The sequence below is a fragment of the Lissotriton helveticus genome, chromosome 5_2 (assembly GCF_964261635.1).
Source record: "Lissotriton helveticus chromosome 5_2, aLisHel1.1, whole genome shotgun sequence".
Taxonomy (NCBI): domain Eukaryota; kingdom Metazoa; phylum Chordata; class Amphibia; order Caudata; family Salamandridae; genus Lissotriton; species Lissotriton helveticus.
In genome coordinates this window covers 14506297-14522669 of record NC_136066.1, presented here as the reverse complement: position 1 = coordinate 14522669, position 16373 = coordinate 14506297, and the positions used below count along the sequence as shown (strand labels likewise).

The following is a 16373-nucleotide window of genomic DNA, read 5'->3' as shown; positions in this document are numbered from 1 at the left end:
GTGTGTTCAGACATGGATGGTGCCCGTGTGTTCAGACATGGATACTGTGCCCGTGTGTTCAGACATGGATGGTGCCTGTGTGTTCAGACATGGATGGTGCCCGTGTGTTCAGACATGGATTCTGTGCCCGTGTGTTCAGACATGGATGGTGCCCGTGTGTTCAAACATGGATACTGCGCCCGTGTGTTCAGACATGGATGGTGCCCGTGTGTTCAAACATGGATACTGCGCCCGTGTGTTCAGACATGGATGGTGCCCGTGTGTTCAGACATGGATACTGCGCCCGTGTGTTCAGACATGGTTACTGCGCCCGTGACATGCATGATGCTCGTGTGTTCAGACCTGGATACCGTGCCCGTGTGTTCAGACATGGATGGTGCCCGTGTGTTCAGACATGGTTACTGCGCCCGTGTGTTGAGACATGGATACTGTGCCCGTGTGTTCAGACATGGATACTGTGCCCGTGTGTTCAGACATGGATTCTGTGCCCGTGTGTTCAGACATGGATACCGTGCCCGTGTGTTCAGACATGGATTCTGTGCCCGTGTGTTCAGACATGGATGGTGCCCGTGGGTTCAGACATGGATACTGTGCCCGTGACATGCATGATGCTCGTGTGTTCAGACATGGATACTGCGCCCGTGTGTTCAGACATGGATGGTGCCCGTGTGTTCAGACATGGATGGTGCCCGTGTGTTCAGACATGGTTACTGTGCCCGTGTGTTGAGACATGGATGGTGCCTGTGTGTTCAGACATGGATGGTGCCCGTGTGTTCAGACATGGATACTGTGCCCGTGTGTTCAGACATGGATGGTGCCTGTGTGTTCAGACATGGATGGTGCCCGTGTGTTCAGACATGGATTCTGTGCCCGTGTGTTCAGACATGGATGGTGCCCGTGTGTTCAAACATGGATACTGCGCCCGTGTGTTCAGACATGGATGGTGCCCGTGTGTTCAAACATGGATACTGCGCCCGTGTGTTCAGACATGGATGGTGCCCGTGTGTTCAGACATGGATGGTGCCCGTGTGTTCAGACATGGATACTGCGCCCGTGTGTTCAGACATGGATACTGCGCCCGTGACATGCATGATGCTCGTGTGTTCTCACCTGATGAGTGACTCCCTCTCTGCTGCTGACCCATGACCCCGCCCCTGTCTCCAGTGGTATGCCCCCCCCCCCCCGCCCCCCCTCCCTGACAGGACATCCTGAGTGCAAACCAGGGGCATTGTGGCCCTAAATGCTGAGCCTGCAAGGACGCGTCAGCAGCTGGGCAGGAAACGAGGAAAGGGAAGGTCAGAGGTCAGAGCTTGCATGCATCATTCACCCTGCAGATCTGTCATCCCACCCCTGGCTTTGAATGAAGCCGACCTGTGCGCTTGCACAAGCTGCCTGGGGCGTCGAGGCGCTTTAGGAAGAGAGGTGAGGCGGTCTCTGCGACACCTGGAAAGAGGCGGCAGCTCTCGCCGTGAGACGGAGGACAGGGGCACTCGTGGGGTGAGACCCCGAGGCTGTCTCAGGTCCAGGACTCTTAGAACCAGACCACAGGCCCGTGTGCACCGTGGTGGTGATGGAATGTTGATGAATGTGTGGAATGTTGAATGGAATGTGTGGAATGTTGAATGGAATGTGTGGAATGTTGATGGATGGAATGTGTGGAATGTTGGGATGGATGGAATGTGTGGAATGTTGATGGATGGAATGTGTGGAATGTTGGGATGGATGGAATGTGTGGAATGTTGGGATGGATGGAATGTGTGGAATGTTGATGGATGGAATGTGTGGCATGTTGATGGATGGAATGTGTGGAATGTTGGGATGGATGGAATGTTGATGGATGGAATGTGTGGAATGTTGGGATGGATGGAATGTGTGGAATGTTGGATGCAATGTGTGGCATGTTGATGGATGGAATGTGTGGAATGTTGATGGATGGAATGTGTGGAATGTTGGGATGGATGGAATGTGTGGAATGTTGATGGATGGAATGTTGGGGTGGTGGTGATGGATGGAATGTTGATGGATGGAATGTGTGGCATGTTGATGGATGGAATGTGTGGAATGTTGATGGATGGAATGTGTGGCATGTTGATGGATGGAATGTGTGGCATGTTGATGGATGGAATCTGTGGCATGTTGATGGATGGAATGTGTGGCATGTTGATGGATGGAATGTGTGGCATGTTGATGGATGGAATCTGTGGCATGTTGATGGATGGAATGTGTGGAATGTTGATGGATGGAATGTGTGGAATGTTGATGGATGGAATGTGTGGAATGTTGATGGATGGAATGTGTGGAATGTTGATGGATGGAATGTGTGGAATGTTGATGGATGGAATGTGTGGCATGTTGATGGATGGATGGAATGTGTGGAATGTTGATGGATGGATGGAATGTGTGGAATGTTGATGGATGGAATGTTGGGGTGGTGGTGATGGATGGAATGTGTGGAATGTTGATGGATGGAATCTGTGGCATGTCGGGGTGGTGGTGATGGATGGAATGCTTGGGACCCTGTGAGGCGAGGAGTGTGAGTTGCGTATGGGCTGAGCCGCAGCGACTGCTGCTCCTGGTGGTTCTGCTCTCAATGGATTTACTAACCTGCAAATAAGGCGGAATAAATCATCTTTAAACAATATCTTGTCTACTTGACAATATTCCACCTTTGGCCGAAAGGAGGGGTTTGTATTTGTATTTCAACGTTCCTTTGTTTTTACTCGTAGCGTACTGGATGTTTATTCATCAGGGGCCTGAGTCACAAAGGTGAACGTACACTTTTGTGTAAGTTTATGACTGTTTGATATGAGTAAATGTATGACTGCGGAGGCTCTGCACATAAAAGATAGGACAGTCCTATCTTTTCATGTGCGTAGACTCCACAGTTGTACAGATACTTTTTTTTGTCCTCTTCACAACATAGCTGCTGCAAATCCAGGCTGTTCTATTCAGGGAGGGGGTGTCCGTCAACAGGCTGCACCTGCAGTGGTCTCGGGGAGGGGGTGTCAGTCAGCAGGCTGCACCTGCAGTGGTCTCAAGAGGGGGTGTCCACAGGCTGCCCCTGCAGGGGTCTCAGGGAGGGGGTGTCAGTCATCAGAAGAGCTCTTGTTTGATGCCCTCCACCGCCATGTTGGCAGCCTACAGGAAGCGGGGGGTCCGCACCCCCGCAGGCATTTCAAAGCCCTCAGCAAGAATGTGCCCTTCCTCCTGTCATTAAACCCTGTGGACCAGGGACCCCCCCCCTGGCCCGCACCCCATCCACACAAGATCCCACCAGACTAGACCCCCCTCCCGTGGATGCCTCACCTGGGGTTCTGTCTTGACTCGCAGCATTGATCCCCGATGTCTCTTGCCCCCCACAGCTTGGGTTCGCGGACCTTAATCTGGCAGAATTTGCGGGCGCTGGATTCACCGCCCGGTGCTGCCTGTTGGAGGGATACGACACGAAGAACACACGCCAGGACAACTCCATCCTCAAGGTGTGAGCAAACCACAGCTTCTTCCACTTGTCTCCCTACTGTCCGAACCCATCCTCTCTCTGACAGTCTGCAAATCCTGCCTCACCGCTCTCCCCTCTCTGACATCCTGCAAATCCTGCCTCACTGCTCTCCCTTCTCTGACATCCTGCAAATCCTGCCTCACCGCTCTCCCCTCTGACAGTCTGCAAATCCTGCCTCACCGCTCTCCCCCCCTCTGACAGTCTGCAAATCCTGCCTCACGGTCTCCCCTCTGACAGTCTGCAAATCCTGCCTCACCTCTCCCCTCTGACAGTCTGCAAATCCTGCCTCACCTCTCCCCTCTCTGACAGTCTGCAAATCCTGCCTCACCGCTCTCCCCTCCCTGACAGTCTGCAAATCCTGCCTCACCGCTCTCTCCCCTCTGACAGTCTGCAAATCCTGCCTCACCGCTCTCCCCTCTGACAGTCTGCAAATCCTGCCTCACCGCTCTCCCCCCTCTGACAGTCTGCAAATCATGCCTCACCGCTCTCTCCTCTGACAGTCTGCAAATCCTGCCTCACCGCTCTCTCCCCTCTGACAGTCTGCAAATCCTGCCTCACTGCTCTCCCCTCTGACAGTCTGCAAATCCTGCCTCACCGCTCTCCCCTCTCTGACAGTCTGCAAATCGTGCCTCACCGCTCTCCCCTCCCTGACAGTCTGCAAATCCTGCCTCACCTCTCCCCTCTCTGACAGTCTGCAAATCCTGCCTCACCGCTCTCCCCTCTGACATCCTGCAAATCCTGCCTCACCGCTCTCCCCTCTGACAGTCTGCAGGCCCTGCCTCACCGCTCTCCCCTCTGACAGTCTGCAGGCCCTGCCTCACCGCTCTCCCCCCTCTGACAGTCTGCAAATCCTGCCTCACCGCTCTCCCCTCTGACAGTCTGCAAATCCTGCTTCACCACTCTCCCCTTTTCTGACAGTCTGCAGTCCCTGCCTCACCGCTCTCCTCTCTCTGACAGTCTGCAAATCCTGCTTCACCACTCTCCCCTTTTCTGACAGTCTGCAGTCCCTGCCTCACCGCTCTCCTCTCTCTGACAGTCTGCAAATCCTGCCTCACCGCTCTCCCCTCTCTGACAGTCTGCAGTCCCTGCGTCACCGCTCTCCCCTCTCTGACAGTCTGCAAACCCTGCCTCACTGCTCTCCCCTGTCTGACAGTCTGCAAATCCTGCCTCACCGCTCTCCCCTCTCTGACAGTCTGCAAATCCTGCCTCACCGCTCTCCCCTCTGACAGTCTGCAAACCCTGCCTCACGCTCTCCCCTCTGACAGTCTGCAAACCCTGCCTCACTGCTCTCCCCTCTCTGACAGTCTGCAAATCCTGCCTCACCGCTCTCCCCTCTGACAGTCTGCAAATCCTGCCTCACCGCTCTCCCCTCTGACATCCTGCAAATCCTGCCTCACCGCTCTCCCCTCTCTGACGTCCTGCAAATCCTGCCTCACCGCTCTCCCCTCTGACAGTCTGCAAATCCTGCCTCACCGCTCTCCCCTCTGACAGTCTGCAAATCCTGCCTCACCTCTCTCCCCTCTGACAGTCTGCAAACCCTGCCTCACCGCTCTCCCCTCTCTGACAGTCTGCAAATCCTGCCTCACCGCTCTCCCCCTCTGACAGTCTGCAAATCCTGCCTCACCGCTCTCCCCCTCTGACAGTCTGCAAATCCTGCCTCACCGCTCTCCCCCTCTGACAGTCTGCAAACCCTGCCTCACCGCTCTCTCCCCTCTGACAGTCTGCAAATCCTGCCTCACCGCTCTCCCCTCTCTGACAGTCTGCAAATCCTGCCTCACCGCTCTCCCCTCTGACATCCTGCAAATCCTGCCTCACCGCTCTCCCCCCTCTGACAGTCTGCAAATCCTGCCTCACCGCTCTCCCCTCTCTGACAGTCTGCAAATCCTGCCTCACCGCTCTCCCCTCTGACATCCTGCAAATCCTGCCTCACGCTCTCCCCTCTGACAGTCTGCAAATCCTGCCTCACCGCTCTCCCCTCCCTGACAGTCTGCAAATCCTGCCTCACCGCTCTCCCCCTCTGACAGTCTGCAAATCCTGCCTCGCCTCTCTCCCCTCTGACAGTCTGCAAATCCTGCCTCACCTCTCTCCCCTCTGACAGTCTGCAAATCCTGCCTCACGCTCTCCCCTCTGACAGTCTGCAAATCCTGCCTCACCTCTCCCCTCTGACAGTCTGCAAATCCTGCCTCACCTCTCCCCTCTCTGACAGTCTGCAAATCCTGCCTCACCGCTCTCCCCTCCCTGACAGTCTGCAAATCCTGCCTCACCGCTCTCTCCCCTCTGACAGTCTGCAAATCCTGCCTCACCGCTCTCCCCTCTGACAGTCTGCAAATCCTGCCTCACCGCTCTCCCCTCTCTGACAGTCTGCAAATCGTGCCTCACCGCTCTCCCCTCCCTGACAGTCTGCAAATCCTGCCTCACCTCTCCCCTCTCTGACAGTCTGCAAATCCTGCCTCGCCGCTCTCCCCTCTGACAGTCTGCAAATCCTGCCTCACCGCTCTCCCCTCTGACAGTCTGCAAATCCTACCTCACCGCTCTCCCCTCTGACAGTTTCAAATCCTGCCTCACCGCTCTCCCCTCTGACATCCTGCAAATCCTGCCTCACCGCTCTCCCCTCTGACAGTCTGCAGGCCCTGCCTCATCGCTCTCCCCCCTCTGACAGTCTGCAAATCCTGCCTCACCGCTCTCCCCTCTGACAGTCTGCAAATCCTGCTTCACCACTCTCCCCTTTTCTGACAGTCTGCAGTCCCTGCCTCACCGCTCTCCTCTCTCTGACAGTCTGCAAATCCTGCCTCACCGCTCTCCCCTCTGACGTCCTGCAAATCCTGCCTCACCGCTCTCCCCTCTCTGACAGTCTGCAAATCCTGCCTCACCGCTCTCCCCTCTCTGACAGTCTGCAGTCCCTGCGTCACCGCTCTCCCCTCTCTGACAGTCTGCAAATCCTGCCTCACCGCTCTCCCCTCTGACATCCTGCAAATCCTGCCTCACGCTCTCCCCTCTGACAGTCTGCAAACCCTGCCTCACTGCTCTCCCCTCTCTGACAGTCTGCAAATCCTGCCTCACCGCTCTCCCCTCTCTGACGTCCTGCAAATCCTGCCTCACCGCTCTCCCCTCTGACAGTCTGCAAATCCTGCCTCACCGCTCTCCCCTCTGACAGTCTGCAAATCCTGCCTCACCTCTCCCCCCTCTGACAGTCTGCAAATCCTGCCTCACCGCTCTCCCCTCTCTGACAGTCTGCAAATCCTGCCTCACCGCTCTCCCCCTCTGACAGTCTGCAAATCCTGCCTCACCGCTCTCCCCCTCTGACAGTCTGCAAATCCTGCCTCACCGCTCCCCCCCTCTGATAGTCTGCAAATCCTGCCTCACCGCTCTCCCCCTCTGACAGTCTGCAAACCCTGCCTCACCGCTCTCTCCCCTCTGACAGTCTGCAAATCCTGCCTCACCGCTCTCCCCTCTCTGACAGTCTGCAAATCCTGCCTCACCGCTCTCCCCTCTGACATCCTGCAAATCCTGCCTCACCGCTCTCCCCCCTCTGACAGTCTGCAAATCCTGCCTCACCGCTCTCCCCTCTCTGACAGTCTGCAAATCCTGCCTCACCGCTCTCCCCTCTGACATCCTGCAAATCCTGCCTCACGCTCTCCCCTCTGACAGTCTGCAAATCCTGCCTCACCGCTCTCCCCTCCCTGACAGTCTGCAAATCCTGCCTCACCGCTCTCCCCCTCTGACAGTGTGCAAATCCTGCCTCGCCGCTCTCCCCTCTGACAGTCTGCAAATCCTGCCTCACCGCTCTCCCCTCTGACAGTCTGCAAATCCTGCCTCACCGCTCTCCCCTCTGACAGTCTGCAAATCCTGCCTCGCCGCTCTCCCCTCTCTGACAGTCTGCAAATCCTGCCTCACCGCTCTCCCCTCTCTGACAGTCTGCAAATCCTCGCCGCTCTCCCCTCTGACAGTCTGCAAATCCTGCCTCACCGCTCTCCCCTCTCTGACATCCTGCAAACCCTGCCTCACCTCTCTCCCCTCAGACGTCCTGCAAATCCTGCCTCACCGCTCTCCCCTCTAACAATCTGCAAATCCTGCCTCACCGCTCTCCCCTCTCTGACAGTCTGCAAATCCTGCCTCACCGCTCTCCCCTCTGACAGTCTGCAAATCCTGCCTCACCGCTCTCTCCTCTCTGACAGTCTGCAAACCCTGCCTCACTGCTCTCCCCTCTCTGACAGTCTGCAAATCCTGCCTCACCGCTCTCCCCTCTCTGACAGTCTGCAAATCCTGCCTCACCGCTCTCCCCTCTGACATCCTGCAAATCCTGCCTCACCGCTCTCCCCTCTCTGACGTCCTGCAAATCCTGCCTCACCGCTCTCCCCTCTGACAGTCTGCAAATCCTGCCTCACCGCTCTCCCCTCTCTGACAGTCTGCAAATCCTGCCTCACCGCTCTCCCCCTCTGACAGTCTGCAAATCCTGCCTCACCGCTCTCCCCCTCTGACAGTCTGCAAATCCTGCCTCACCGCTCTCCCCCTCTGACAGTCTGCAAACCCTGCCTCACCGCTCTCTCCTCTCTGACAGTCTGCAGTCCCTGCGTCACCGCTCTCCCCTCTCTGACAGTCTGCAAATCCTGCCTCACCGCTCTCCCCTCTGACATCCTGCAAATCCTGCCTCACCGCTCTCCCCCTCTGACAGTCTGCAAATCCTGCCTCACCGCTCTCCCCCTCTGACAGTCTGCAAATCCTGCCTCACCGCTCTCCCCTCTCTGACAGTCTGCAGTCCCTGCGTCACCGCTCTCCCCTCTCTGACAGTCTGCAAATCCTGCCTCACCGCTCTCCCCTCTGACATCCTGCAAATCCTGCCTCACGCTCTCCCCTCTGACAGTCTGCAAACCCTGCCTCACTGCTCTCCCCTCTCTGACAGTCTGCAAATCCTGCCTCACCGCTCTCCCCTCTCTGACGTCCTGCAAATCCTGCCTCACCGCTCTCCCCTCTGACAGTCTGCAAATCCTGCCTCACCGCTCTCCCCTCTGACAGTCTGCAAATCCTGCCTCACCTCTCTCCCCTCTGACAGTCTGCAAATCCTGCCTCACCGCTCTCCCCTCTCTGACAGTCTGCAAATCCTGCCTCACCGCTCTCCCCCTCTGACAGTCTGCAAATCCTGCCTCACCGCTCCCCCCCTCTGATAGTCTGCAAATCCTGCCTCACCGCTCTCCCCCTCTGACAGTCTGCAAACCCTGCCTCACCGCTCTCTCCCCTCTGACAGTCTGCAAATCCTGCCTCACCGCTCTCCCCTCTCTGACAGTCTGCAAATCCTGCCTCACCGCTCTCCCCTCTGACATCCTGCAAATCCTGCCTCACCGCTCTCCCCCCTCTGACAGTCTGCAAATCCTGCCTCACCGCTCTCCCCTCTCTGACAGTCTGCAAATCCTGCCTCACCGCTCTCCCCTCTGACATCCTGCAAATCCTGCCTCACCGCTCTCCCCCCTCTGACAGTCTGCAAATCCTGCCTCACCGCTCTCCCCTCTCTGACAGTCTGCAAACCCTGCCTCACCTCTCTCCCCTCTGACGTCCTGCAAATCCTGCCTCACCTCTCTCCCCTCTGACAGTCTGCAAATCCTGCCTCACCGCTCTCCCCTCTGACAGTCTGCAAATCCTGCCTCACCGCTCTCCCCCTCTGACAGTCTGCAAACCCTGCCTCACCGCTCTCTCCCCTCTGACAGTCTGCAAATCCTGCCTCACCGCTCTCCCCTCTCTGACAGTCTGCAAATCCTGCCTCACCGCTCTCCCCTCTGACATCCTGCAAATCCTGCCTCACCGCTCTCCCCCCTCTGACAGTCTGCAAATCCTGCCTCACCGCTCTCCCCTCTCTGACAGTCTGCAAATCCTGCCTCACCGCTCTCCCCTCTGACATCCTGCAAATCCTGCCTCACGCTCTCCCCTCTGACAGTCTGCAAATCCTGCCTCACCGCTCTCCCCTCCCTGACAGTCTGCAAATCCTGCCTCACCGCTCTCCCCCTCTGACAGTGTGCAAATCCTGCCTCGCCGCTCTCCCCTCTGACAGTCTGCAAATCCTGCCTCACCGCTCTCCCCTCTGACAGTCTGCAAATCCTGCCTCACCGCTCTCCCCTCTGACAGTCTGCAAATCCTGCCTCGCCGCTCTCCCCTCTCTGACAGTCTGCAAATCCTGCCTCACCGCTCTCCCCTCTCTGACAGTCTGCAAATCCTGCCTCACCGCTCTCTCCTCTCTGACAGTCTGCAAATCCTGCCTCACCGCTCTCCCCTCTAACAATCTGCAAATCCTGCCTCACCGCTCTCCCCTCTCTGACAGTCTGCAAATCCTGCCTCACCGCTCTCCCCTCTCTGACAGTCTGCAAATCCTCGCCGCTCTCCCCTCTGACAGTCTGCAAATCCTGCCTCACCGCTCTCCCCTCTCTGACATCCTGCAAATCCTGCCTCACCGCCCTCCCCTCTGACAGTCTGCAAACCCTGCCTCACCTCTCTCCCCTCAGACGTCCTGCAAATCCTGCCTCACCGCTCTCCCCTCTAACAATCTGCAAATCCTGCCTCACCGCTCTCCCCTCTGACAGTCTGCAAATCCTGCCTCACCGCTCTCTCCTCTCTGACAGTCTGCAAACCCTGCCTCACTGCTCTCCCCTCTCTGACAGTCTGCAAATCCTGCCTCACCGCTCTCCCCTCTCTGACAGTCTGCAAATCCTGCCTCACCGCTCTCCCCTCTGACATCCTGCAAATCCTGCCTCACCGCTCTCCCCTCTCTGACGTCCTGCAAATCCTGCCTCACCGCTCTCCCCTCTGACAGTCTGCAAATCCTGCCTCACCGCTCTCCCCTCTCTGACAGTCTGCAAATCCTGCCTCACCGCTCTCCCCCTCTGACAGTCTGCAAATCCTGCCTCACCGCTCTCCCCCTCTGACAGTCTGCAAATCCTGCCTCACCGCTCTCCCCCCTCTGACAGTCTGCAAATCCTGCCTCACCGCTCTCCCCTCTCTGACAGTCTGCAAATCCTGCCTCACCGCTCTCCCCTCTCTGACAGTATGCAAATCCTGCCTCACCGCTCTCCCCTCTGACATCCTGCAAATCCTGCCTCACCGCTCTCCCCCCTCTGACAGTCTGCAAATCCTGCCTCACCGCTCTCCCCTCTCTGACAGTCTGCAAATCCTGCCTCACCGCTCTCCCCTCTGACATCCTGCAAATCCTGCCTCACGCTCTCCCCTCTGACAGTCTGCAAATCCTGCCTCACCGCTCTCCCCTCCCTGACAGTCTGCAAATCCTGCCTCACCGCTCTCCCCCTCTGACAGTCTGCAAATCCTGCCTCGCCGCTCTCCCCTCTGACAGTCTGCAAATCCTGCCTCACCGCTCTCCCCTCTGACAGTCTGCAAATCCTGCCTCACCGCTCTCCCCTCTCTGACAGTCTGCAAATCCTGCCTCGCCGCTCTCCCCTCTGACAGTCTGCAAATCCTGCCTCACCGCTCTCTCCTCTGACAGTCTGCAAATCCTGCCTCACCGCTCTCCCCTCTAACAATCTGCAAATCCTGCCTCACCGCTCTCCCCTCTCTGACAGTCTGCAAATCCTGCCTCACCGCTCTCCCCTCTCTGACAGTCTGCAAATCCTGCCTCACCGCTCTCCCCTCTCTGACAGTCTGCAAATCCTCGCTGCTCTCCCCTCTGACAGTCTGCAAATCCTGCCTCACCGCTCTCCCCTCTCTGACATCCTGCAAATCCTGCCTCACCGCTCTCCCCTCTGACAGTCTGCAAACCCTGCCTCACCTCTCTCCCCTCTGACGTCCTGCAAATCCTGCCTCACCTCTCTCCCCTCTGACAGTCTGCAAATCCTGCCTCACCGCTCTCCCCTCTAACAATCTGCAAATCCTGCCTCACCGCTCTCCCCTCTCTGACAGTCTGCAAATCCTGCCTCACCGCTCTCCCCTCTGACAGTCTGCAAATCCTGCCTCACCGCTCTCTCCTCTCTGACAGTCTGCAAATCCTGCCTCACCTCTCTCCCCTCTGACAGTCTGCAAATCCTGCCTCACCGCTCTCCCCTCTAACAATCTGCAAATCCTGCCTCACCGCTCTCCCCTCTCTGACAGTCTGCAAATCCTGCCTCACCGCTCTCCCCTCTAACAATCTGCAAATCCTGCCTCACCGCTCTCCCCTCTGACAGTCTGCAAATCCTGCCTCACCGCTCTCCCCTCTAACAATCTGCAAATCCTGCCTCACCGCTCTCCCCTCTCTGACAGTCTGCAAATCCTGCCTCACCGCTCTCCCCTCTCTGACAGTCTGCAAATCCTCGCCGCTCTCCCCTCTGACAGTCTGCAAATCCTGCCTCACCGCTCTCCCCTCTCTGACATCCTGCAAATCCTGCCTCACCGCTCTCCCCTCTGACAGTCTGCAAACCCTGCCTCACCTCTCTCCCCTCTGACGTCCTGCAAATCCTGCCTCACCTCTCTCCCCTCTGACAGTCTGCAAATCCTGCCTCACCGCTCTCCCCTCTGACAGTCTGCAAATCCTGCCTCACCGCTCTCCCCTCTGACAGTCTGCAAATCCTGCCTCACCGCTCTCCCCTCTCTGACAGTCTGCAAATCCTGCCTCACCGCTCTCCCCTCTGACAGTCTGCAAATCCTGCCTCACCGCTCTCCCCTCTAACAATCTGCAAATCCTGCCTCACCGCTCTCCCCTCTCTGACAGTCTGCAAATCCTGCCTCACCGCTCTCCCCTCTCTGACAGTCTGCAAATCCTCGCCGCTCTCCCCTCTGACAGTCTGCAAATCCTGCCTCACCGCTCTCCCCTCTCTGACAGTCTGCAAATCCTCGCCGCTCTCCCCTCTGACAATCTGCAAATCCTGCCTCACCGCTCTCCCCTCTCTGACATCCTGCAAATCCTGCCTCACCTCTCTCCCCTCTGACGTCCTGCAAATCCTGCCTCGCCGCTCTCCCCTCTCTGACAGTCTGCAAATCCTGCCTCGCCGCTCTCCCCTCTCTGACAGTCTGCAAATCCTGCCTCACCGCTCTCCCCTCTGACAGTCTGCAAATCCTGCCTCACCGCTCTCCCCTCTCTGACAGTCTGCAAATCCTGCCTCACCGCTCTCCCCTCTGACAGTCTGCAAATCCTGCCTCACGCTCTACCCTCTGACAGTCTGCAAATCCTGCCTCACCGCTCTCCCCTCTGACAGTCTGCAAATCCTGCCTCACCGCTCTCCCCTCTGACAGTCTGCAAATCCTGCCTCACGCTCTCCCCTCTGACAGTCTGCAAATCCTGCCTCACCGTTCTCCCCTCTCTGACAGTCTGCAGGCCCTGCCTCACCGCTCTCCCCTCTCTGACAGTCTGCAAATCCTGCCTCACCGCTCTCCCCTCTGACATCCTGCAAATCCTGTCTCACCTCTCTCCCCTCTGACCGTCTGCAGGCCCTGCCTCACCGCTCTCCCCTCTCTGACATCCTCCAAATCCTGCCTCGCCGCTCTCCCCTCTGACAGTCTGCAAATCCTGCCTCACCGCTCTCCCCTCCCTGACAGTCTGCAAATCCTGCCTCACCGCTCTCCCCTCTCTGACAGTCTGCAAATCCTGCCTCACCGCTCTCCCCTCTCTGACAGTCTGCAAATCCTGCCTCACCTCTCTCCCCTCTCTGACAGTCTGCAAATCCTGCCTCAACGCTCTCCCCTCTCTGACATCCTCCAAATCCTGCCTCGCCGCTCTCCCCTCTGACAGTCTGCAAATCCTGCCTCACCGCTCTCCCCTCTGATAGTCTGCAAATCCTGCCTCGCCGCTCTCCCCCTCTGACAGTCTGCAGTCCCTGCCTCGCCGCTCTCCCCTCTCTGACAGTCTGCAAATCCTGCCTCACCTCTCTCTCCCCTCTGACAGTCTGCAAATCCTGCCTCACCGCTCTCCCCTCTCTGACAGTCTGCAAATCCTGCCTCACCGCTCTCCCCCCTCTGACAGTCTGCAAATCCTGCCTCACCTCTCTCTCCCCTCTGACAGTCTGCAAATCCTGCCTCGCCGCTCTCCCCTCTCTGACAGTCTGCAGGCCCTGCCTCACCGCTCTCCCCTCTCTGACAGTCTGCAAATCCTGCCTCACCGCTCTCCCCCGTGACATCCTGCAAATCCTGCCTCGCCGCTCTCCCCTCTCTGACAGTCTGCAAATCCTGCCTCACCGCTCTCCCCTCTGACAGTCTGCAAATCCTGCCTCGCCGCTCTCCCCCCTCTGACAGTCTGCAAACCCTGCCTCGCCGCTCTCCCCTCTCTGACATCCTGCAAACCCTGCCTCACCGCTCTCCCCTCTGACAGTCTGCAAATCCTGCCTCACCGCTCTCCCCTCTGACAGTCTGCAGGCCCTGCCTCGCCGCTCTCCCCTCTTGACAGTCTGCAAATCCTGCCTCACCGCTCTCCCCTCTGACAGTCTGCAAATCCTACCTCACCGCTCTCCCCTCTCTGACATCCTGCAAATCCTGCCTCACCGCTCTCCCCTCTGACATCCTGCAAATCCTGCCTCACGCTCTCGCCTCTGACAGTCTGCAAATCCTGCCTCACCGCTCTCCCCTTTTCTGACAGTCTGCAAATCCTGCCTCACCGCTCTCCCCTTTTCTGACAGTCTGCAAATCGTGCCTCACCGCTCTCCCCCCTCTGACAGTCTGCAAATCCTGCCTCACCGCTCTCCCCCTCTGACAGTCTGCAAACCCTGCCTCACCTCTCTCCCCTCTGACAGTCTGCAAATCCTGCCTCGCCGCTCTCCCCTCTGACAGTCTGCAGTCCCTGCGTCACCGCTCTCCCCTCTCTGACAGTCTGCAAATCCTGCCTCACCGCTCTCCCCTCTGACAGTCTGCAGTCCCTGCGTCACCGCTCTCCCCTCTCTGACAGTCTGCAAATCCTGCCTCGCCGCTCTCCCCTTTTCTGACAGTCTGCAAATCCTGCCTCGCCGCTCTCCCCTCTGACAGTCTGCAGTCCCTGCGTCACCGCTCTCCCCTCTGACAGTCTGCAAATCCTGCCTCACCGCTATCCCCTCTCTGACAGTCTGCAATTCCTGCCTCACCGCTCTCCCCTTTTCTGACAGTCTGCAAATCCTGCCTCACCGCTCTCCCCTCTCTGACAGTCTGCAAATCCCGCCTCACCGCTCTCCCCTCTGACAGTCTGCAAATCCTGCCTCACCGCTCTCCCCTCTCTGACAGTCTGCAAATCCTGCCTCACCGCTCTCCCCTCTGACAGTCTGCAAATCCTGCCTCACCTCTCCCCTCTCTGACTGTCTGCAAATCCCGCCTCACCGCTCTCCTCTCTCTGACAGTCTGCAAATCCTGCCTCACCTCTCTCCCCTTTTCTGACAGTCTGCAAATCCTGCCTCATCGCTCTCCCCTCTGACAGTCTGCAAATCCTGCCTCACCGCTCTCCCCTCTCTGACAGTCTGCAAATCCTGCCTCACCGCTCTCCCCTCTGACAGTCTGCAAATCCTGCCTCACCGCTCTCCCCTCTGACAGTCTGCAAATCCTGCCTCAACGCTCTCCCCTCTCTGACATCCTCCAAATCCTGCCTCGCCGCTCTCCCCTCTCTGACAGTCTGCAAATCCTGCCTCACCGCTCTCCTCTGACAGTCTGCAAATCCTGCCTCACCGCTCTCCCCTCTGACATCCTGCAAATCCTGACTCACCGCTCTCCCCTCTCTGACAGTCTGCGAATCCTGCCTCACCGCTCTCCCCTCTGACATCCTGCAAATCCTGCCTCACCGCTCTCCCCTCTCTGACAGTCTGCAAATCCTGCCTCACCGCTCTCCTCTCTCTGACAGTCTGCAAATCCTGCCTCACCGCTCTCCCCCCTCTGACAGTCTGCAAATCCTGCCTCACCGCTCTCCCCTCTCTGACATCCTGCAAATCCTGCCTCGCCGCTCTCCCCCTCTGACAGTCTGCAAATCCTGCCTCAACGCTCTCCCCTCTGACAGTCTGCAAATCCTGCCTCAACGCTCTCCCCTCTGACAGTCTGCAAACCCTGCCTCAACGCTCTCCCCTCTGACATCCTGCAAACCCTGCCTCGCCGCTCTCCCCTCTAACAATCTGCAAATCCTGCCTCACCGCTCTCCCCCCTCTGACAGTCGGCAAACCCTGCCTCACCGCTCTCCCCTCTCTGACATCCTGCAAATCCTGCCTCGCCGCTCTCCCCCTCTGACAGTCTGCAGTCCCTGCCTCACCGCTCTCACCTCTGACAGTCTGCAAATCCAGCCTCACCGCTCTCCCCTCTGACAGTCTGCAAATCCTGCCTCAACGCTCTCCCCTCTCTGACATCCTCCAAATCCTGCCTCGCCGCTCTCCCCTCTCTGACAGTCTGCAAATCCTGCCTCACCGCTCTCCCCTCTGACAGTCTGCAAATCCTGCCTCACCGCTCTCCTCTGACAGTCTGCAAATCCTGCCTCACCGCTCTCCCCTCTCTGACAGTCTGCAGGCCCTGCCTCACCGCTCTCCCCGTGACATCCTGCAAATCCTGCCTCGCCGCTCTCCCCCCTCTGACAGTCTGCAAATCCTGCCTCGCCGCTCTCCCCCCTCTGACAGTCTGCAAATCCTGCCTCACCGCTCTCCCCTCTCTGACAGTCTGCAAATCCTGCCTCGCCGCTCTCCCCTCTGACAGTCTGCAAATCCTGCCTCACCGCTCTCCCCCCTCTGACAGTCTGCAAATCCTGCCTCACCGCTCTCCCCTCTGACAGTCTGCAAACCCTGCCTCAACGCTCTCCCCTCTCTGACATCCTCCAAATCCTGCCTCACCGCTCTCCACTCTGACAGTCTGCAAATCCTGCCTCACCGCTCTCCCCTCTGACAGTCTGCAAATCCTGCCTCACCGCTCTCCCCCCTCTGACAGTCTGCAAATCCTGCCTCACCGCTCTCCCCCCTCTGACAGTCTGCAAATCCTGCCT

General features: G+C 58.0%; 1 protein-coding gene across 2 annotated transcripts in view; it reads left to right on the top strand.

Annotated features, from left to right (window-relative positions):
* EEIG1 (estrogen-induced osteoclastogenesis regulator 1) overlaps positions 1-16373 on the top strand; it is a 379290-nt gene that overhangs the window by 104098 nt on the left and 258819 nt on the right. For both annotated transcript variants that reach the window (XM_078646674.1, XM_078646675.1), the window contains one exon: positions 3363-3479. In XM_078646674.1, the coding sequence (XP_078502800.1) occupies positions 3363-3479 (117 nt within the window). The remainder of the gene's footprint in view (positions 1-3362; positions 3480-16373) is intronic.